Genomic DNA, 24260 nt, shown 5'->3' with positions numbered 1-24260 from the left:
TCCTATGAAACATTACAACAAAGACCCACACTTTATCCTGTCCAATGAAACATTACAACAAAGACCCACACTTTATCCTGTCCTATGAAACAATACAATAAAGACCCACACTTTATCCTGTCCTATGAAACATTACAATAGAGATCCACACTTTATCCTGTCCTATCTAACATCACAATAAAGACCCACACTTTATCCTGCCCTATGAAACATTACAAAGACCCACACTTTATCCTGTCCTATGAAACATTACAACAAAGACCCACACTTTATCCTGCCCTATAAAACATTACAACAAAGACCCACACTTTATCCTGCCCTATGAAACATTACAATAAAGACCCACACTTTATCCTATCCTATGAAACATTAAAACAAAGACCCACACTTTATCCTGCCCTATGAAACATTACAACAAAGACCCACACTTTATCCTGTCCTATGAAACATTAAAGACCCACACTTTATCCTGCCCTATGAAACATTACAATAAAGACCCACACTTTATCCTGTCCTATGAAACATTACAACAAAGACCCACACTTTATCCTGCCCTATGAAACATTACAACAAAGACCCACACTTTATCCTGCCCTATGAAACATTACAACAAAGATCCACACTTTATCCTGTCCTATGAAACATTACAAAGACCCACACTTTATCCTGCCCTATGAAACATTACAACAAAGACCCACACTTTATCCTGTCCTATGAAACATTACAACAAAGACCCACACTTTATCCTGCCCTATGAAACATTACAATAAAGACCCACACTTTATCCTGCCCTATGAAACATTACAACAAAGACCCACACTTTATCCTGCCCTATGAAACATTACAACAAAGACCCACACTTTATCCTGCCCTATGAAACATTACAATAAAGACCCACACTTTATCCTGCCCTATGAAACATTACAATAAAGACCCACACTTTATCCTGCCCTATGAAACATTACAATAAAGACCCACACTTTATCCTGTGAAAAATGTTCAGTTGATGCCCTCTGAAACCTGATGTGTTGAAGCTCTGCTCTGATGCTACACATGGTGTGTGTCTTTCTTCTTTTGGACCATTGTCCTATTGAGGGGATGCATGCTCAATGTGTTCTTCCAGGTTGTGATTAAATGCTCTACTTTCATGGTTTCCATATGTTCTATATTTTTCACCATGTTAACAGGCATTTAATAGATCTACAACCTTTTGAGTTTTGTCTATTTTCTGAAGATGCGTATCATTATAGTAGACTATATTGTGTGGTATTCTTACTTAATCTGATCATAGGGCAACATAACATAAGTCGTTGTCTATATAATGTTTTACAGACATCTACCATCATTTAAGAGGTACTTAATGGTGTTCTACAACTCGATAAATTACTTTGCAATGACCCAGTGTCACAAATGATGGCTTCTATTGATTGTGCAGCATACCCTGGGATGGCCTGGGCACATTGGTAAACTACCGTTAACTAGCCATGCTGCCTCATGCTAGTTGTGTTAAACCCAGCTATAGATTTGTTTCATTACTGGTAGCTAGCATGTTTTATCTATCAGAGATCATTGCTTTGGTGATTGATTCGATGGGTAGTCATGGATACAGCACACTACTGATTACACAGCCAAAGACGTGTGCCTCACCATGCAATAATTACTCCAAATGCATATTCTCATTATTTGTTACATACCTTTCAACATCTGTTGGAAACTGGAACAAGGATTTTCCTCCCTTCCGTTTTACAGTAAACAAGGTATTTATTGATGACATATGTTTCATATCGTGAAAAAAAGTTGATTCACAGTAGGAGTACTAGTAGTGGGAAAACATGCAAATAAATCGATTTCTAGCTATTTAAGCAAAGTAAGTTTTTTATTTTTATTTTTGTGAATTCGCTAGCCAGCTAGATATCTACTTGGGACAAGCTAGCTACCTCCAAGAAGAGGATGAAGACCATTTGTGCCTTGGTGAATATGCATGACGATCATTAAGGAAAACGCCCACTATCTAGTGCACTCCTCCTAAACAAAATTATCTCTATAAACAATTAGGTAAATCATGTCTACCAAACTTTGTGCACTCTGTTATAAATTCTAGCTTTGGAAACAGAAAACTGTATGGAGATCAAATGTTTCCTTTATGAGAAAATTAATTATATCGGCCAAAATCCATCTAGCTCAGTCTTCTCCCACTGCCGTTCACTGGGCTTCCTATTTCACTGGGCTTCTTCTCACTAACCGGATGTCTCACATTTATACATCCAGTGAAATATCTGTCTCATCTCTCTGTGCCTCTACTGTCACGGTTGCGTTTTTCGGGACATTATGGGCCGTACGCGTCTCTAGTCCGACAAAAAAGATGTTCCCGGTAAAGCAGGACGTCAGCCACCACCAGAGAGGTTTCTTTTTAAATTCCTTTGGTCACTGTGGACCTTGTTACCATGACAACATTGCTCAATCAAACGCATTACCTCTATCAACATGGATGAATTGACAGTTGAGTTGTTTAAAGTCTTAGTTAGATTGCACATGGGTGGACTTTATTTAAGTGTCACATGATCTGTCACATAATCTCAGTATTTATACAACTGTTCTGAAAGGCCCCAGAGTCTGCAACACCACTAAGCAAGGGGCACCATGAAGACCAAGGAGCTCTCCAAACAGGTCAGGGACAAAGTTGTGGAGAAGTACAGATCAGGGTTGGGTTATAAAACAATATCAGAAACTTTGAACATCCCACGGAGCACCATTAAATCCATTATTAAAAAAATGGAAAGAATATGGCACCACAACAAACCTGCCAAGAGAGGGACGCCAACCAAAACTCACGGACCAGGCAAGGTGGGCATTAATCAGAGAGGCAACAAAGAGACCAAAGATAACCCTGAAGGAGCTGCAAAGCTCCACAGCGGAGATTGGAGTATCTGTCCATAGGACCACTTAAGCCATACACTCCACAGAGCTGGGCTTTACGGAAGAGTGGCCAGAAAAAAAATAAGCAAACACGTTTGGTGTTCGTCAAAAGGCATGTGGGAGACTCCCCAAACATATGGAAGAAGGTACTCTGGTCAGATGAGGCTAAAATTTAGCTTTATTTAACCAGGAAATCCAAATGAGGTCAATTGATATTTTTGCTTGTTGTCTGTTACGTTTCTGTTTTGGGTTTGGATGTGTATGTTTCAGGAAATGGCTTCCAGGATTCGAAGCAGCTGATTGGTCGGCCCCATCGAAGATTGGAGCTCTGACCCATCCCTCTCGTCAGGGGATACAGCTGTCTGCAATTACCGACTCCTGCAGCTTGAAAAGCCAGTGTTCCTTTGTTAGGAGAGAGAGCTTCTTTGATGTGTTGTGTTGGTTGTTGTTCAGAGACAGGTTTTGTAAAGTATTTTGTAGTTGGTCCTGCTGAGGTATGTGTATGCCAAAAGGACTGTGTTTGTGATTATTGAAATTGTTCACTTTAAGTTAGTAATTATTCTGTTTTTGTTCCCAGTGGGGAAGGGGAAGGCACCTTGGGAGTGTTTAGGCAAGAGGCCTGCGGGCATACATATACCCGTAGTATGTACTCTGTCTATGCACACTAGGTAAGACCAGGGGCGGAAATCCCGGGGGGGACACGACCCCCCCCATCCTGGGAAAAATATGATTTGTCCCCCCCAATATATCACTGAAACATAACTATGTAATTTAAATAATATTAATGATACGCAATGAAAGCAATTGTGCTGATTATAGACACTTAATAGCGCATTTTTAAGTTTCAAAAGATTGCGACCCCCCCACCCTTTGCCTCACAATGGTTTGATCCACTGCCAGTCCCTTAGCTTGCTAGGTAACAGAGGGGTCGTGTCTACTGTCTGAAAGGCACTCAATGAACGTAACTGACGTGAGGTTAATCCAGTCAATCGCGCACACAGACACTAGCTGAATATGCAGAGCTAGCGCGCAAATATTAACTATTAAGCTAGCTAGTACCTATTCCATTTATGTGGCCTCGTCAAAGATGGAATCTTTGCTATCGTCAATTTATTCCAAGATCAGCATGCAGATTATGTAAATTAGTGCTTCAAAGTCCCTGTGATAAGGTTAGCGATAAACTGAAGTCCAAACTGAACAGAACTACACTCTCTTCTACCATTGTCTTAAATATATTTAATGGTCTCGGTACAAAAGCTAAATTGTCGCAAGGGAACTTTTATTTATTTATTTTATTTCACCTTTATTTAACCCGGGAAGCAAAGATTATAGCAAACACCACTGAAACTGAATTGGTGCTCGCTAGCTTTGCAAATTCAGCTATTGTTGGAAGGCAGCCAATTATGAAACAAATTTTTCAAATTACAAAAGGTTGCAGCATATGTTGTGTAAATGGTGAACTCATACAGCTGTCAACTCTTGTCATTTTAATCCGTTTCACATTTGCTAGCTACCTTTTAGATCGAAGCCCAAATAGAATGATAAAAGATAAGATGATAGAAGCCCATCTCCTACTGTAAATAACATACACACTGTGTGTGTGTGTAGCCAGCCAGCCAGGTAGAAAAATGGCAGAAAAATAAAAGACGGACATCATAGTATTTTTCAGTACACCAAAACGCAAAGTAAGAACCCTAGTAGCCTAATATCTCAAAGACTAGTTGATAAAATGTTCATAAGAAAGAAATGAAATTCTAATGGAAATGTTTCACAGTGATGTCATTAGGCAGAGCAGGCAACAGATGGCACACAGACAGCGAGTTTTGGACAGATATGCAGGGACAGACTGGCAGAGACAGGGAGTCTCAGGTAAGTTTGTTGAGTCTTTGTTTGGCAACATTATGAAAGGTTCTCCCTTTTTTTGATTTGTAAAATAGGAACATAATTGGAAAATGCCATGGATACCCCCACTCTCAACTTAAACTGGTGACTGAACTAAGATTTGTTAAAGGCAATGGTATTGCTGTTGTGATTAGTTGTGTAGTTTTGGGTACCGGTAGTTAGGAGTACAGCAAACACCTTATTTCTTTGGTTCCTCAATATACATTTACCATATTACAATGTAGGCTATGTGTTACAGCACTACTTTTGGTGTCCCCCTCAGGAATTGCTCTTGAGAAAATGTCATATAATTGTCCCCTCCAAAGTTGATATCAGATATTCGCCCCTGGGTAAGACCTGGGCGGACCACCCCCTGTATTTTGGTTAGCGCGCCAGGTGACATTAAGAATAGGTAAGTAGTCGGTAGGAGAGGGGGCTCTTTAACGTTTACTTTCTTTGCTTTGGTTCCGTCCAGCCCCTTTTCCCCAAATTACCCTGTGAAGGAAGAATAAATTATCTGTTAACGGTAATATTTTCTGCCTCTGTCATCCTTACCCGCACCTACAGTCACACACCTCTCTTTCACTCCACCTACAGTCACACACCTCTCTTTCATTCCACCTAGTCACACACCTCTTTCACTCCACCTACAGTCACACACCTCTTTCACTCCACCTACAGTCACACACCTCTTTCACTCCACCTACAGTCACACACCTCTCTTTCACTCCACCTACAGTCACACACCTCTTTCACTCCACCTAGTCACACACCTCTTTCACTCCACCTACAGTCACACACCTCTTTCACTCCACCTACAGTCACACACCTCTTTCATTCCACCTACAGTCACACACCTCTCTTTCACTCCACCTACAGTCACACACCTCTTTCACTCCACCTACAGTCACACACCTCTCTTTCACTCCACGGGGAGTTGAGTGTAGCAGGGTGTTGCGTTCCCCCCCCTCCAAGAGGTGTGCGTAACATTGTCCAATAACACCTTCACCAAAGAGCACTGTCAACCTATGTTTCGGTGATCTACTGACTAGTATATCCTTTAGACATATTGTTCTATATTATTATGTATTGCCAGGAGACTGTTACCATGGCCGCCATTACCCTTTCACTGCTTCTCCCCGCTGTTCTGCTCGGAACACTGACAGGTAAAATACATTCCATTGTATTCCGAGATAATTTAACTTAAATAATAACCACAATTTGCATTTATTTACAGAGGAAATCCTTTGTGTATCACTTTTCTGAGGGAGACCTAGGTTGCATCTATGTCAGCCTATTCCCTATATAGTGCCCTACTTTTGACCAGGGCCCATAGGGCACTGCTCAAACGTAGTGCAGTATGTAAGGAATAGGATGACGCAGCCCAAAGCTTCCAGAATGTATGTACAGCAATGAATGTTTTGTACACATTATAATGTACAGTATGTTACCTGTGTGCCTAGAGTGTATGGAGTGATGCCAGACCCCCTGTGAGATTGCTAGAGATGCTGCGGGGGCCTAACTTGATTGGAGACTTCACCCTGCAGTGTGACAACCAGGGACAATACACCCCTCAGCAGTGGCCGGGCTCTGCAGGTTACCACACACGGACATACGCCAGAAATGTAACAAACTATTAACATTTCATATGTAATTATTGTATTTCCAACTTTTTTTTTTTTTTTACATTTCTGGTATGTTTCTGTTGGTGTGGACAGAAGAGCCCTGGTACTGAGTCCACCAGACACTGCTCACATAAACTGTGAGAGGACAGGTAGGACGAGTATGTGTTTGTTTATATTAGTGTACATTTATACACTAACTGTACAAAACATTAAGAACACATGGTCTTTCCATGAGACTGACCAGGTGAAAGCCTATGATCCCTTATCATCACTTGTTAAATCCACTTCAATCAGTGTAGATGAAGAGTAGACGTCTTAAAGGATTTTTTTAACCTCAAGACAATTGAGACGTGTATTGAATGGCACACATACACAGAGGGTGAATGGGCAAGACAAAATATTTAAGTGCCTTTGAACAGAGTATGATAGATGCCAGGCACACCGGTTTGAATGGGTCAAGAACTGCATCGCTGCTGGATTTATCACACTCAACAGTTTCCTGTATGTATCAAAGGACATCCGTAGGACTTGATACAACCGTGGGAAGCATTGGAGTCAACATGGGCCAGCATCCCTGTGGAACACTTTCAACACCTTGTAGTAGAGTCCACACCCCGGTGAATTGAGGCTGTTCTGAGGGCAGAAAGGGGGTGCAACTCAATATTAGGAAGGTGTTCTTAATGTTTTGTACACTCATTGTATGCATATTTCTAACTATTTTAAGGAAGCAAAGATGCAAAAATAAATGAATCTTCGCTAACGGCAAATTTCATCTTGTTATATTTACCTGTTATTTTTTGTGTCATATCACCCATTTGCACAAAATACTATGCTACCGCCTGCTTACAATGCAATACTTCAACCATAAGAGACTGCATATGCACAATTTAACGTTTGCATGAAGCTAAGTACATTCTCACGTCAAGTTCAGTTTTTATAAATGGCAACTTTTGCGTGAAAATTGCTGCATGAATGTTTTGGAATGTACTGTATTTTGTACGTACGCAACATTTATAAATGAAGTTCCAGGAGAGAAGAGTTAGAGATGATACCTTCTCCATAAGACACCTATACTGGCAGCAGAAGAGAGGAGAAAGGTGGATTTATGTCAGTCTTTAAAGTTTTTAACAAAGATCCTACTCCCAGCACAGACAACTGGGGTATGTGAGAAAATAAACATTACCTACTGCCCTAACTTCAATATCAAGCAGTCATAAAATGTTACATTTTTATTAAGAAATGACTAAATGTCCAGAGGTAAAACCAAGTCATTGTTTTACAAGTCAAGACCGTCAAGTCCTAAACTGAATTTCGAGTCCTAAACAAGTCAATGTGCTCTTCACAAAATGTAATACCATTTCATATTTAAGACTAATAGTATATTCAATTTATACAAATCATGAATGCGTTTAAAAAATATTTATTACTTTCCAAATGAACTTTATTTCCATGGAATAACATGAGAGGTAGCCATGAGAAAAACTTATGACAACAAAAACTAAATATTCTAGTGCTCTCTCCAGATATACTCTAGACATCTAAAACAATCCTGCCATAAAATTACAATTATTTATTAAAAAGGTACATCAAAACTGATACTGAACTTCAAGTAGGCCTACAATTTGAACACTGGCCTGAATGTCTGAGAAAAAAAATACAGATCCCAAAGATGGGAGACAAAACCTGAACATGGAGACTACATGTGTGTGTAATGCATAAACAGTTTCAGTTTTTTCTCTTTCCTCGGCCCTATGATGCATTGCATTTGCAAAAGACCAAATTCGATAAAAGTCTGTCAGTCATTTGTGCACGATGAGGCCGCAGTATGATGCCACCATGGCTGAAGACACTCTCCACCGGAGCACTGGAGGCAGGCACTGCCAAGACCCTGATGGCCACTCGGGACAGTGAAGGAAGAGCCTTCCTGTTCATTGCCCAGAACAAGAGGGCATTCTGTCCTTCGCATATGTCAAGGTAGTGACTTAGCTGTAGTGCTGGAGTGGTCCCAACAGCTTTCTTCTGCCTCTTACAGTATGCTGCAAACAGCCCATCTTCTTGTCCAAGACTATGGTCCTCTCGCTCTTTCTCATCAACAAGAGGCATAGCTTGCTCAGTCGCTGTAGCATCTTGCAGAATAAGTTCTGGCAAAACATGTAAAAGCATAGCAGAAACAAAAAGGCTGGTATTAGAGTATTGGTGATGCAGTGGGTTAAATTGAAAAATTATTATTGTTGCAGTCAATTGGATTAAATTGAGAAAAAGTTACATTAAACTCAATAATATTTACCTTTCACGCTTTGTACCACCTCCTCCTTGAGCTCCTCCTTCACCAGCACATGGTGCTCCACCCACATCAGAGAAAAAGCCGGATCCAAGGCAGCTGCTTTGAGGTAGACTGGATCTGAAAAGGGGGCAGTGATTCCATCTTGTGTCCTGGCCATTTTCACATTGATGAAGATTCCAAGAAATCTTTTGTTCAGGGATGCCTGGAGACTTCTGACCAGGCCGCTCAGGAAATGGACTTGAGGCTTCCGCTGCTCCAGGTGGTGATTCAGGGACAGGACCGAGGGAACAACAGAACTGATTGTGACTATCTTCTCCCCCTGTGTCATATCTGTTGCTTCTCCAAATGGCTTCAGGATGTCCACCAACTCCTTCAACTTATTCCACTCCCGTACTGTGAACAACAACTCCTTGTGCCCAGCCTTTTCTAGAACATGACTGAGCTTTCGATGGTCACATTGGATAACTGCCTTCACTTGTCTCAGTGTTGAGTTCCATCTTGTGTTGACAGCAACAGGGATGCCTCTTTCCCCAAATTCAGCCTCAAACACCTCTTTGAATGTTGTGTTTGTATGTAGCAGTGAGCTGATTTTTGATAACTTTGAAAGAGATGGAGTCATCACTTTTGTTTCTTTCAAGCCATCTCCCACCACCAGCTGGAGAGTGTGGGCAAAACACTGTAAGCGTTGTTTTTTTGCAATAGCAGCATCCACTGTTTGCTGGTCTTCCAGGGTTAGGTCATTCCAGAGCTCTGGGTCATCAAGGTGATCTTCATCATGTACTTCATCTTCTTGTTCAATGGGGAAGCACACCGTAAATGCTTTTCTCATGTTGGTAGCATTGTCACTAATGATATAGTCCAATTTATCTTTAATGCTGTACTCACCACATATGGCCTCAAATTGCTCACAGATTCTTTCGGCCATGTGTGGGCCTTTGAAGCGGTCACAGGCCAAAAGATTGGACTTGAGCTGTAGTCTCTCTCCATCTTTCTCCATACAGTGCACAGTGACACCAAGGAAGCCCCTCATCTTTCGGTCGGACCAAATGTCCACTGTGACCGAAACATGGTCTGTGTTGCTTAACTGAGTTTTCAGTTTTGAACGTCTCTCTGTAGCGAGGTTCTCTACTTTTGATGTCAATGTTCTACGACACACTGGGCTGTACTTACTGTCAACCACTGACAGAAAGTGACGAAAACTATTGTTTTCCACAATAGACAGAGGCAAGTTGCAATCGATAACCAGGTCGGACAGTATTGCATTGTTAATAGCTTTCTGCTGTGGATGATTCGTGCTGTACCGACCTACACGGGTCTCCATTAACTGTGAGATTGGAGACTGTTGTGATTCACTTGTGGCACTTTTGTTCATCTGGTATTGTTCAAATCTGTAAGCATATAAAAGAAAAATAATTGAGCGGGGCAGTAGCACAATTTGCCTGGTCTCAATCTTGGGTGCAATGATCACGTTCCCGCACTGGCTGTGTGGAGGCTCATTGATTTAACGTTACGTTAGCCTACATGCTATAGTAGCAAAGTTATATTTCGCTGTCGGCTATATTAGCCACGACTTACCGTTCTTTGTGCAGCTTCAAATGTCGAACAAAGTTGGAAGTTGTTGCGCCTCCATCTGTAATTTTCTTCCCGCATGTTTTACACGTTGCAATCCGTTTTTTGTTGACTACAGCGTAGTCTGTATATCCGAAAATAATAACTTTAGGTATCATCTTTCCAAAGGCTCAATCTGAATTCACCCGCAGACGTTCCTCTGCACTTCCACGCAAAACTTTTTCTCCGCTGGCACAATTTGATTGGCTGCTTTCCGATTCAAATTTGAATCTGTTAAATGAAGAGTTGATGCGCTGCACTTTTTTAATAGCCTAATTTTTAATATTTGGGCTTGGGGAGGATATCAAGTTAGGTCGAGTCATAAGGCTCAAGTCCAAGTCAAGTCACGAGTGTCAAAGTCTAGTTGCAAGTCATATTTGTGACTCGAGTCCAAGTCATGTGACTCGAGTCCACACCTCTGAAATGTACTGACACTCAACCAGATTAAACCCACTACACACACAAAAAAGGAAAGGGATGAGAAACTAAGTTGTAAATCAGTCATTTTATTAAGGGAAGTGTGATGCCTGACTTTGAGAAAAGTGATAAGCCTACTCATAGTTTAATACAGACAGATGCAGAGGTTGTGTAAAGCAGCCATCAATAATCATGATAGAAGCACAATAACAGAGATCCAATATCCTGCCATCATCATCATCATCATCCTTGTCATCTCGTCTGTCTTAATATGCAGTTGCTGACAGGGTGCCAAAAGAAACTCTCTTCTCCCTTCATCCATTTTGTCGACATGCAAAACAGACACGTAATCATGTTTCTTTCTTTTGACAAATTACATTAAAATATGAAGACATCGTACTATGAAAAAAAAGAATGTTGAATGGCCTAGTTCTGTTTCTATTTAAAGGTATTTAATACACCCTCTCATATATACAAACATTGTACAAACGCACACCCTTCAGTGTCCCTCCACCACCTCTTTGTTTGTTTTCTGTCCCGCAAACACTTTTCTGTTTCTTTGAACTTGAAGCTGAAAGGAGATGATGGAAGAGAGAAATACATGTTTAGCTTGTTTAAAACCATCTACAGTCTAAGCTTGGGGTGGGGGGGGGGGGGGGGGGGTTCTACAATCACACCAAGGATCATTTAGCTATTTGATTAAAAAAATTAAAAAAATATATAATTGTACATTTGGACTTACTGCTATTAGCCATACAAACTCATTGAATAACAGACTCACTACATGGAACAACAGATACAAAAGAAAATCTAAAATAAGTTTGTTCTAAAGTGTCTATCCTATATATCTGAAAAAAAAATAAAAATCAGGATCTTTTTCATATATATATATTTTTTAAATATTTAACCCCTTATTTTTGGCCCTAAACTGTCTAAAAATATACTTCCACTCATTGTTCAAACTGGTACCGGGGGACCTTCAGATGAGTCTTGCGAGGCCTGTGGGCGTCCTAGAGAAGGGTCATATTAGACACTACAGGTGTGAGATGACCAATTTTTCAGGGTGTCTCACGGTCTGACAAACACCGCTCTAGCTCTTTCACCGCAGATGCGGAAGTGCAACATCGGTGGATTGAGATGCATCTGATGCAAAAAATAAAAAAATAAAAGGTCTCTCTACCTTAAAACGGAATGATTTGTATTATGCTAATTAGATGTCCATGGGGCCATGGAAATAGACTCTAGGGTGTTAAGGACATGGTAGGTCCCCTAAGGGGAGTGATGTCACACTGTTTTATCACACTGTTTTATCACACTGCCTGATGGGGTGTATTTAATTTCAGACCACTGACGTTAGAGACTGACGTTAGCTTTCAAACTAGAATGGAGAAAAATCAACATACATTTCATACTAAGAATACAACAGTCAACACATTTCAGTCAACAACAGGGGTGTTTTCATTAGGCAAAGACTGTAGCAAAGAGTAGCAAAATGTTTTGCAACGGTAACAGTTTACTCCAAACGGATATGTTTTGCTACGAAAACAAGTTTCTGTTGGAAGAAACTCTATTGGTAGGAACTCAGGTTGGTCCCTCCATGTTTAATTCTATTTGCTTCTGTTTATATCCATTTGGTTTGGTTCCTAGTGAACACACCCCAGTTCAGGGTATGACATGAGCTAACAAACTATACCGTGGCTCCCTCCAGCATGTGTTGGTCTTTCTGGAGAGCATTGTGCAGGCCTTCCTCGGACGTATAGCCGATCCAGCAGAAGCCTTTGTGGAATCCTGTCTCCTTGTCCTGTTTGAAGATAGACATTGTGAGGTGAATATAGGAGGTTGTGATATAACTAACTGCCAAAATAAAGGAAACACCGACTTAAAGTGTCTTAATAGGGCGTTGGGGAATCCGAACAGCTTCAATGCACACTGGCCTAGATTCTACAAGTGTCTGGAACTCTATCGGAGGGATGCGACACCATTCTTCCATGAGAAATTCCATCATTTGGTGTTTTGTTAAATGGTGGTGGAAAACTGTCGCAGGTGCCTCTCCAGAATCTCCCCATAAGTGTTCAATTAGGTTGATATCTGGTGACTGACACCACACACAAAGTCACTGAGATCTCTTCTTCTAGCCAACATTATGGGCATTTTTATACATTGCGTGATGGGATGTCAATTGCTTATTTACTCGCGTGTTTCCTTTTACTTTTGGCAGCTACCTGTAGGTCAAATGAAGATACACATGGTGATATCAGAGGGCTGGGTTTCTCACGTATTAAACAATCTGTTAACGGTGTACTTACAAAAGGAAGTAGGCATTTCTTGACATGCCCGAACTGCCCAAAGTACTCCTTCATGTCCTCTGAAAGAAAATAATGACAACATGTTATACTGCATGTTCTCACACTGTAGCTAGTTAGCTACAGTACTAGGGAAGACGTTGTTTTAATCTTTGACTAATACACACAGGCAAAGATGTTTTAGCTAGCCAGCTGATGCCAACTATCTCATTGACATACATTACACACATCATTAGGCTGCAATAAGCCTCATAACTAAGTAATCGGCAACAACGACAATGTCAAATGAGCATTGATGCAAATAGAGACAGAAAGGTTGGTTAAAATAAGGTTAGCTGAAAGACGCAGCCACACATAGTTAGCAACAATGTCAAGGCAGCACTCACACAGCATTATGTAAAGACGCCTACAAAAGCTCACAGCCTAACATAAAATTGACAACATGCAGTAATTTTGTTTCCAATTTATATATATATATATATATATATTTTAAAAAAGCATGCTTACTGCTTGCAATGGTCCATGGTATTTTAGACACAAACACCTCAAAAACCTTCTTTGACGACGATGCCATGTTGCGTCCTTGGAAAGCTAGCGAGCTAGTAGCTACCTTTGACCCGAGTCACGTGTCTTGACACACACCGGTGTTATGTAACTGTTCATTTTTCGAATATGGACTTAAAATTACTAAAAGCTAAGCGTTTATTTATTTAACATGTTGTGCTTTTTGAATGTTTCGCTTATTTCTTTTTTTATTTTAGAGTTGAAAGGTCATTTTATTGATGACAAAGATGGCGGCCTCCATAGTAGAGCATGGAGAAGATGCATTTAGAAAATTGTTCAAATTTTACAAGCGAAGAAATCCTCCACCAGATCTCAGGGATGTCATTGACTTCTCGAAAATGGTGAAACATGAGAAGGTGAGCGTTTCCAAATATAGCTAACTAGCAACTAAATATTGATGTATAAACAGACGAACTTCCTGGTATACTACTGTCTGTAACTAACTAGTTCGACAATACTACCAGATTGCCTTCTGACATACAATTAACATCTAGAAAGTAAATTAATGTGCCATCATACCAAGTTAATACTTGGATAAATTGCAGTGCATTTATCACTTTTGCGTGGGCGTGTCACTCGCCATTTGTTGTTGTTCGTTTTATTAGAGAACTAACAGCAAAACAACTGCGATTAGATTCAGATTTTCAGAAACAACTAAAACACAATCACTTTCCACGAAATAAACAGTCATTTTCAGAGTAATCATCTTTCACTTTGCAAACTGCTTCAGTCAGTAACCAGTCTCATCCAACCTTTTTATGCAAGTCGGTTAAAAATGTAATGACATGCCTGATGGAAACGGAAAATGTCAGTAAACTTTGCAAATGTTCACAAAACAAAATACTTTACACAAATGTATATGTTTTTGACTGTAAAACAAATTATGCGAGATATGTCAGTGTAGATTTTTTTTATGGAAATACTGATATAACCATCATATTGAAGTAAAGTTGGAGTCACGCGATGCTATGGGGTGTGTGTGGTCTTCTCGGGAAATAATGCAGTTTAAGAGAAAGGGGGATACCTAGTCAGTTGTACAACTGAAATGAGTCTTCAGCATTTAACCCAACCCCTCTGAATCAGAGAGGTGGGGGGGGGGGGGGGGGGGGGGGGGGGGGGGCTGCCTTAATCGACATCCACCTCTTAATCTGCATCCCGGAGTCGCCTCTTCACTGTCGACGTTGAGACTGGTGTTTTGCGTCTACTATTTAATGAAGCTGCCAGTTGAGGACTTGTGAGGCATCCACCTCTTAATCTGCATCCCGGAGTCGCCTCTTCACTGTCGACGTTGAGACTGGTGTTTTGCGTCTACTATTTAATGAAGCTGCCAGTTGAGGACTTGTGAGGCATCTGTTTCTCAAACTAGACACACTAATGTACTTGTCCTCTTGCTCAGTTGTACACCGGGGCCTCCCACTCCTCTTTCTATTCTGGTTAGAGACAGTTATTTTTTATTTAACCTTTATTTAACTAGTTTGCACTGTTCTGTGAAGGGAGTAGTACACAGCGTTGTATGAGATCTTCAGTTTCTTGGCAAATTTCTTGCATGGAATAGCCATCATTTCTCAGAACAAGAATAGACTGATGAGTTTCAGAAGAAAGTTCTCTGTTTGATCTAATGAAATGATGTGATGGTGATTGACAGGTCTTTCCCACCGAACTGAATCCAGGTGCAGTGAGTGATGCGGAGGCCAGGAGGGCGGGCCTTCGCCCCATCAGAGACTGGACAGCCTTTGGCTTGCAGGGTTATCCAGGTATGGTATTAGGCTAGTGGAGTTTTTTTTTTTTTATGCTGAGCTGTAACATAATCCTGCACATCATTTGAACTCTCTAGGACCACGATGGGTAACAATTGTCTAATAATATTGACTCCTGACTGAACTGATTCAGATATGTAGTACAGGGGGTTGGTGGCATCTTAATTAAGGAGGACGAGCTCGTGGTAATGGCTGGAGTGGAATAGGTGAAATGGCGTAAAATGCCATTCCATTGACTTTGTTCCAGCCATTAGTATGAGCCGTCCTCCCTTTAGCAGCCTCCACTGACATGTAGTACTTTTAAGTTTAAAAAAAAATATTAGCTGTCATATAGCAGAAATGTTACCCTTTAACTATCCCTAATCAGTATGTAAGATGTTAGTTTTTATAGATAAATGTTAGTTTATTATTGTTTTTAACTCTAAACCACTGGTCTTGACAGCACCCTGATCCGTTGTTAATGTACCTTCCTGGTCCTTGAGGAGATCAATAAAGTTGTATTGAATTGAATGTAGTAATCCCTGTGTTTTCCTCCCCCCCCCTCCAGGGTTCATCTTTATATCCAACCCGTTCCTGCCAGGCTCCCAGCAGCACTGGGTGAGACAGTGTCTGAAGACCTACCCAGAGAAACCCAACGTGTGTAATCTGGACATGCACATGGCACCCACGGAAACACAAGACATCTGGGGGAGGAGTGCAGACACGCTCCGGTAAATAGACTAACTACTTTCAGCACCAGCAGACATACTGCTGGAGTGTTGTGTGTCTATTTCCCATTATTATTTGAGTGAAATATGAATAATTTATCAGAATGGAACTTCTACCTTAGATTTTGCCGAGAGACCCGATTCAGTCAAAGGACTATATTTGATAATTCTCTCTCTTTCTCAGACTTGAAGGTTTTAATTTAAAGTTTGATACATGTGAAAAAGGTAGGATATCTATGTAATCAATTGACTTGAATGGGTAGCATTCCTTTTAGCCCTTAGCTGATGTCTGAGCCTGGTGTGTTTTCCCCACAGGAAGACAGGTTCAAGGGTCAGGGAGCCCAAGACACTGCTAGAGAAGCTTCGCTGGGTGACCCTGGGCTACCACTACAACTGGGACACCAAGGTAGAGCTCACTCTGTCTGTCTCTCGCTCTGTCTCTCTCTCACTATGGGTGCATCTTAATGGTTTTATGTAGAGCTATCACTCTCTCTCTCTCTCTCTCTCTCAACGGTCATCTAAATTGTTAAAAGGTTTTAAAAACAATTCTAATAAATGCAACAGTTGGACAAGGGATGATGACACTCCAAACGTTTAGATTTATTTTAATCCACCAGATATTAACTGAATTATAGCCCATAAAACGTTTTACTGGCACAGACAATGAGTTGAGTTCAGGGATTTTGGTGGGAATTCAGGTATTCAATTTATTGTAAAATATCAACAACAAAAAATCTTAGAAGGCACTCATATATAAATTTTCTTATGGTATCAGGTATTTCTAATTATTTTGTGTTAAAACAAAGTGCACGAGGTCAGTACAGGTGCATCAAAGCTGGGATCGAGAGGCGGAAAAACAGCTTCGATCTCAAGGCCATCAGACTGTTAAACAGCCATCACTAACACAGAGAGGCTGCTGTCTACACACAGACTTCAAATCATTGATCACTTTAATAATGCCACTTTTTTTCAATTCCACAAAAAATGAACACACAAAATAAACTTGTATTTTTTTGTGATGTAAGTGTCGAGACGATGCGTTTAATCCTCGACGAAGCTTCAGCGTTCTTATAGATGCAACGGAAAGACAACGTACAGTGTTCCATTGAGCCCATTTCAGCCGTTACCTGGGTGTTTTTACAGGTCATTATGTCTGCGGTCGTAACGTTAACGGGGAACAAACTACAGGCACAAGCAAGAGTATGAAAGAGTCGCAGGAGTAAAATGAAAGCAAGCAATCTAGTGAATTTTAAGTGACAAGTAGATTTTGCAGCCCTCAAACACAGTAAATAGATGGCTGATCAAGACAGATCCTCAGGTGAGCGGGGGCATACACGTTGCAATTCACATGCACTATCAGTGCATCTCTATGGTCTTAGTAGGTCTCTCTCTCTCTCTCTCTCTCTCTCTCTCTCTCTCTCTCTCTCTCTCTCTCTCTCTCTCTCTCTCTCTCTCTCTCTCTCTCTCTCTCTCTCTCTCTCTCTCTCTCTCTCTCTCTCTCTCTCTCTCTCTCTCTCTCTCTCTCTCTCTCTCTCTCTCTCTCTCTCTCTCTCTCTCTCTCTCTCTCTCTCTCTCTCTCTCTCTCTCTCTCTCTCTCTCTCTCTCTCTCTCTCTCTCTCTCTCTCTCTCCTCTCTCTCTCTCTCTCTCTCTCTCTCTCTCTCTCTCTCTCTCTCTCTCTCTCTCCTAGGTGCTTCAAACTCAACTCTGGACCTCGAAGCCCTTTCCACAGCATTTTGCTTGTCATTGTTTCCCTCTAATCAGGGACTGATTTAGACCTGGAACACCAGGTGGGTGCAATTAATTATCAGGTAGAACAGAAAAGCAGCAGACTCCGGACCTCATAGTGTAAGAGTTGAATACCCCTGGTCTAGGTAAAGCTCTCTATGGGTGCATCTCAATGGTCATAGTAGAGCTGTCACTCTCTATTAAATGTTTTGTTGTTGAAAAAAGTCACCTTTATTTAAGTAGACAAGTCAGCTAAGAACAATTTCTTATTTACAATGACGGCCTACCCCGGACGACCAAACCCACTCTCTATGGGTGCTTCTCAATGGTTTTACGTGTTCTGTCCTTGTTTCCTTCCCTTCATCTATACCGGTCTACTTTATATAATATGTGTATATATATATATATGAGTTCCCACATCTCCTACACTGGAGGTTGGAGGGGCTATACAAGAACATTTTTCAACTGAAGGTCATGTCAGTCCACTATGTCAGGAAGGAATTACACTTCCTGCCAAATAGTCAAACATGTCAATCTAAAAATAAACTCAGCAAAAAAAGAAATGTCTCTTTTTCAGGACCCTGTCTTTCAAAGATAATTCATAAAAATGTAAATAACTTCACAGATCTTCATTGTAAAGGGTTTAAACACTGTTTCCCATGCTTGTTCAATGAACCATAAACAATTAATGAACATGCACCTGTGGAATGGTCGTTAAGACACTAACAGTTTACAGACGGTAGGCAGCTAAGGTCACAGTTATGAAAACTGAGGACACTAAAGAGGCCTTTCTACTGACTCTGAAAAACACCAACAGAAAGATGCCCAGGGTCCCTACTCATCTGTGTGAATGTGCCTTAGGCATGCTGCAAGGAGGCATGAGGACTGCAGATGTGGCCAGGGAAATAAATTGCAATGTTCGTACTGTGAGACACCTAAGACAGCGCTACAGGGAGACAGGACGGACAGCTGATCGTCCTCGAGGTGGCAGACCACATGTAACAACACCTGCACAGGATCGGTACATCCGAACATCACACCTGCGGGACAGGTACAGGATGGCAACAACAACTGCCTGAATTACACCAGGAACGCACAATCCCTCCATCAGTGCTCAGACTGTCCGCAATAGGCTAAGAGAGGCTGGACTGAGGGCCTGTAGGCCGGTTGTAAGGCAGGTCCTCACCAGACATCACCGGCAACAACGTCGCCTATGGGCACAAACCCACCGTCGCTGGACCAGACAGGACTGGCAAAAAGTGCCAGGGGTGATGCTCGGATTTGCATTTATCGTTGAAGGAATGAGCGTTACACCGAGGCCTGTACTCTGGAGCAGGATCGATTTGGAGGTGGAGGGTCCGTCATGGTCTGGGGCGGTGTGTCACAGCATCATCGGACTGAGCTTGTTGTTATTGCAAGCAATCTCAATACTGTGCATTACAGGGAATACATCCTCCTCCCTCATGTGGTACCCTTCCTGCAGGCTCATCTTGACATGATCCTCCATCATGACAATGCCACCAGCCATTTCCTGCAAGACAGGAATGTCAGTGTTCTGCCATGGCCAGCGAAGAACTCGGATCTCAATCCTATTGAGCCCGTCTGGGACCTGTTGGATCGGAGGGTGAGGGCTAGGGCCATTCCCCCCCAGAAATGTCTGGGAACTTGCAGGTGCCTTGGTGGAAGAGTGGGGTAACATCTCAGAGCAAGCACTGGCAAATCTGGTGTAGTCCATGAGGAGGAGATGCACTGCAGTACTTAATGCAGCTGGTGGCCACACCAGATACTGACTGTTACTTTTGGTTTTGACCCCCCCCTTTGTTCAGGGACACATTTTTTTCATTTCTGTTAGTCACATGTCTGTGGAACTTATTCAGTTTATGTCAGTTGTTGAATCTTATGTTCATACAAATATTTACACATGTTAAGTTTGCTGAAAATAAACGCAGTTGACAGTGAGAGGACGATTCTTTTTTTTTTTGCTGAGTTTATATTACTCTGTCAACGTCATATTTCTATTAGTTATAACATCTGTACAGATCGTAAAACACAAAGTGAGAGCAGAGCCTTTATATTGAGAGTAGATCACAGATAAATGTCTCTACGATACGTAACATGGTATCTGACAATGACGTCACTAGTGAGGCAATGTCCTTGATACAATAGCGTTCTGTGCATGATTCAGTGCACCAGTTACATATGCTAAAGATCCTAAACGTGTCCTCCATCCATCCACCACCACCACGAGTCTCCAGTCTCTTATGTTACAACGATAGATGAACAGTCATCACTTCAAACAGAACATGAATACTGTATGTACACAGTAGTGTTCTCTGTGTTTTAAATATTAGAGGTGGGTGTGTGAGAGATCACATGGGTGTTTGGATCATATTAGCCTGCTGTACTCCTTTCAGGTCATCTGTAATTGTGCAGGCGCCTGCCTGTCTCGTTTATATGCTAATGACATCCAACGTGTTTAGTTGTCTGTCCCGTTTTAAAATCAGGAGTTTTACACCGGATTCATTAGCTCCCATCCTGGCTCTGACACTGCCAAATGTCTGACAACAATTGCTGCATTTTAAGCAGGGGTCTGTTTTTATTCTACCCCCCCCCCCCCCCCCCCCAGCTAATCTGTGTGTTTTAGAGGACAGCAGCACAGTGATTATGCTGTGATTGCACATGTGTGGCTGAGTGCATGCCCCCAACACTAACCAGGAAGAGATGCAGAGAGTTTGTTTGTTTATTAATGGAAATAATGTCGTCCCTCCCCATGCTGACAGGCTTGCTGACTGGCTTTCTGGTTGGCTCACTGACTGACTGGCTTTCTGGCTAGTTGGCTGACTTCAGTAAGAGAAAATTGATCTCCCTAAGACTGACCTCCACGACAGAGACTGACCTCCACGACAGAGACTGACCTCCACGACAGAGACTGACCTCCACGACAGGGACTGACCTCCACGACAGGGACTGACATCCACGACAGGGACTGACCTCCACGACAGGGACTGACCTCCACGACAGGGACTGACCTCCACGACAGAGACTGACCACTGAAAGGCTTGTGCAACATGGATGTTATGCTTCTTCCCTGAAATGGAAATGAATGAATACATTGTTTTTAGTTATTTATTTTTTTCTGTTGCAGACATATTCAGCAGATCACTACACTCCGTTCCCATCAGATCTCCACTCTATATCCGGCCATGTGGCCGCAGCCTGCCGATTTCCTGGGTTCAACGCAGAAGCTGGAATCCTCAACTACTACCGCTCCGATTCCTCACTCGGGATCCACGTAGACGAATCAGAGCTGGACCACACTAGACCCCTCCTGTCATTCAGGTGAGTGGAGGAGGGGCTTGTTGTACCAACCCACCAACCACGGCTTTCAGTGGGTGAACCGTGTTAGTGTTGATTGCATTCGATTTGGAACCTGAATGCCTTCCGGGTGTGAGCCGGGTGCCCCATTCTGACCAATGCCGAAGTCGGCTCAAAACAAAACTGACGTAGGTTAAGCACGTGGAGTGATGAGTAGGGTTCTGTGTGTTCACATGCAACAGTGATTGCTTTTGATTTAAACCAAAAAATGCTTTATCTGCCTTCCCTAAGAAAACCAGTTTGAAATTTGGGGAAAGAGATGTACCATGCTGCGTTGTTGACAATACAACCGAGCAGCACAGATTACTGTTCCATTTGAGCAGGGCGCGCCTCCCACACCGGCTTCGCCCGGACACGTGACGGGCCATAACACGGGGCAGCTTAATCAAACTCCCTCATTGAATATTGTCTCAATTCATCCTAAATTACAATCTGACACTCTTTGGTAATACTCTCTGGATGTGTTACTCTGAATGTGAAAGCGACTATTGACCATTTACTGTTTGTCTTGTCGTTGTTGTTATCCTCATAAGTGTCTTCCCCTCTCTTTTTTTTGGATTGACGTCAGTTTCGGCCAATCCGCCGTCTTCCTGCTTGGTGGAACTCAGAGGGAAGACCCGCCCACCGCCATGTACATGCACAGCGGTGACGTCATGGTAATGTCAGGACACAGCCGCCTCCTCTACCACGCCGTGCCTCGCGTCGTCCCCGCCCCCAAGGGAGACCCCTTACACCCCTCTCTGGAGGAGGAGGGCCCAGGGTCAGACCAGGGACTCGCCCAGGGAGAGGCCACCCTGATCCAGCCGGTTTCAGAGGAGGACTGGGCGGTGTGCTCCGGGTACATCCAGACCTCCAGGGTGAATATGACCATCAGACAGGTGCTTGGGTCTGGCCAGGCCTTCCCTGCGATGGACACGAAAGACAAACGAATAGACATGGGACAAATGGATGGGTACCATGACAACCAGGATGGAGAGAATGTGGGACTGAAGAGGAGGAGGAGTGACTCATGACACCACACCAAATGAGGTTACATGTATGGACTGTTAAATGTTAACAGGTCAAAGAGGAGTACCAGAAGACAGTTATAATAACAAGAGATCTACTGTACAGTGTTACCTCTTATGATGAATATTTATTTCTGGATAATTTCACATGGTGATGTTGTAATAAATGTGACATTGTATTTAAAGAAATTGTGGACTCCTTCATTTTACACCAAATGAGTTATGCAGGGTCAGCTGTTACATACTGTATGCAGACTGATGTCGTCGTGGAGTTATTTGAGGTCAGCTGTTACATACTGTATGCAGACTGATGTCATAGTGGAGTTATGTGAGGTCAGCTGTTACTGTATGCAGACTGACATCATAGTGGAGTTATGTGAGGTCAGCTGTTACATACCGTATGCAGACTGACGTCATAGTGGAGTTATGTGAGGTCAGCTGTTACATACTGTATGCAGACTGACGTCATAATGGAGTTATGTGAGGTCAGCTGTTACATACTGTATGCAGACTGATGTCATAGTGGAGTTATGTGAGGTCAGCTGTTACTGTATGCAGACTGACATCATAGTGGAGTTATGTGAGGTCAGCTGTTACATACTGTATGCAGACTGATGTCGTCGTGGAGTTATGTGAGGTCAGCTGGCAAGGTGTAGGCCGGTTCAAAGCACTGAAAACCCAGATTCTTTGATCTTGATATTGTGGTATCTGGATCAGAATGATCCTATCTGATTAGTTTCTTAAACCGGATCAAAAACACCCAGATCAATTTGATGCTGGATTACAAAAAAAGACAATTGCAGAATCCAAATCATTCTGATCCAGATTAAAAGTTTTGGAAAAACTGGGCCCTGGAGACAAGAGAGTGAAAATAGCATCAACACAGACAGACCATAAACATCCCTCTCCTCATTGGAAACCTATTAAAAGTTATTATTTTTTATAAAAGGTGATGGTTTTCTCTCTACGTGTTTGAAGTCATGAAGCAGTGAAGCCACCTGAAGTTCTTCAACACTTGTTCTGCCCCTTGAGAAACGCATCACTGGAGAATAACACTGGATTAATTGCCTCCTATTGAAAATGTGTTTCTTAAAGGGGTCAGAGAAACCTGATAGAGGGAGAATAAATTGGTTTCATGGTGAGATATTTTGTGTGTTCTTCTGTACTGCTGTAAACCAACAGTTTATACTGTAGCAGTGATTATTAGTCAACTATAGTCGAGTTCAGAGTTTCACTACATTAATTAGAGCAAACAAAGAAGTTGTTTTTATAAATGGGTTGTGATGTTTGTTTGTCTCTGTGAAATAGGAAAAAATAGTCTTCATGGTCCATTTATGGAGACTGTAATGTTGGAATGAGCAGTGAAGTGAACTGCAGTTGACCCATATCACATGACGAGTTCGCCGGAACGCCGGCAGATGGCGATAATGAGTAGTTTCATCTTACCGTCCAAAGGCATTGTATGCAGCTGGCTATACACTTGTATACCCTGCGGACCGGTTCATACATAAAAAAATCTCCAGGCTGCAAAGACGTCAATTTCCTCCTTAACTCGATTTAATGGCGAGAAGGCGGGGGAAAAAATGTGGAAAATATATGCGCCTGTTTTTTGTGAAACACCATTTTCCACCACCGTGCTAAAGTGGCTAATGTTAACTCCCTGATGTTGTGCCCCTCGTTCAGCCAAGGGTAAACAACAGACTGCTGCAACCTGATTGGCTGAACGCAATACGCAACATCAGGGACTAGCATTCCTAGGTATTCGCCATTAGCATGGGGGTGGAAAATGGTGTTTCGTAAAGAAAGCATACATATTTTCTATTTTTTTATTTTCCGTGTATGGGAGACGAGTGTATAAAATGCCTTTGGACGGTAAGATGAAACGACTCATTATCGCCTTCGGCTAATGATGAGTGAACTGGGGGAGAGCTGAGACTTGTAGAAGAGGATCCAGAAAAACGTTATTGTCCAGTGTGGGACGTTAGGTCATCATGACATGGACAGATATTACAGGATCACTTTGTCATCAACAGGATCTACAGTTGTTTTGTACTTGTATTATATAATACAGACAGTTTATGTATTACTTT

The 24260-nt window shown here is 42.1% G+C and overlaps 3 protein-coding genes across 4 annotated transcripts; 1 reads left to right on the top strand and 2 right to left on the bottom strand.

The window, feature by feature from the left end:
- Nucleotides 1-7636: 7636 nt before the first annotated feature.
- LOC115161945 (uncharacterized) lies at nucleotides 7637-10745 on the bottom strand. Its single transcript, XM_029712800.1, has 3 exons — nucleotides 10282-10745; nucleotides 8710-10094; nucleotides 7637-8563 (listed from the first exon to the last, which is right to left on the bottom strand). Exons 1-3 carry the CDS (start codon nucleotides 10431-10433, stop codon nucleotides 8172-8174), a joined length of 1929 nt encoding a protein of 642 aa, XP_029568660.1. The 5' UTR covers nucleotides 10434-10745; the 3' UTR covers nucleotides 7637-8171.
- Nucleotides 10746-10800: 55 nt separating this feature from the next.
- On the bottom strand, nucleotides 10801-13675 carry LOC115161947 (SRA stem-loop-interacting RNA-binding protein, mitochondrial). 2 transcript variants are annotated; one of them, XM_029712803.1, is made up of 5 exons: nucleotides 13542-13675; nucleotides 13038-13096; nucleotides 12425-12532; nucleotides 11228-11302; nucleotides 10801-11043 (listed from the first exon to the last, which is right to left on the bottom strand). In XM_029712803.1, the coding sequence occupies exons 1-4, from the start codon at nucleotides 13606-13608 to the stop codon at nucleotides 11231-11233; spliced, it is 306 nt and encodes a 101-aa protein (XP_029568663.1). In that variant the 5' UTR covers nucleotides 13609-13675; the 3' UTR covers nucleotides 10801-11043; nucleotides 11228-11230. The 2 variants fall into 2 exon arrangements, with proteins under 2 accessions (XP_029568663.1, XP_029568662.1); XM_029712802.1 differs by having other exon boundaries at nucleotides 10801-11302.
- Nucleotides 13676-13685: 10 nt separating this feature from the next.
- On the top strand, nucleotides 13686-22359 carry alkbh1 (alkB homolog 1, histone H2A dioxygenase). Its single transcript, XM_029712801.1, has 6 exons — nucleotides 13686-13954; nucleotides 15244-15352; nucleotides 15903-16065; nucleotides 16378-16468; nucleotides 20934-21127; nucleotides 21732-22359. The coding sequence occupies exons 1-6, from the start codon at nucleotides 13817-13819 to the stop codon at nucleotides 22174-22176; spliced, it is 1140 nt and encodes a 379-aa protein (XP_029568661.1). The 5' UTR covers nucleotides 13686-13816; the 3' UTR covers nucleotides 22177-22359.
- The last annotated feature ends 1901 nt before the right edge of the window (nucleotides 22360-24260 follow it).

The sequence above is a fragment of the Salmo trutta genome, chromosome 25, assembly GCF_901001165.1.
Source record: "Salmo trutta chromosome 25, fSalTru1.1, whole genome shotgun sequence".
Taxonomy (NCBI): Eukaryota; Metazoa; Chordata; class Actinopteri; order Salmoniformes; family Salmonidae; genus Salmo; species Salmo trutta.
Note: the sequence above shows the minus strand (reverse complement) of the source record. Positions and strands in the feature narration are given on the sequence as shown.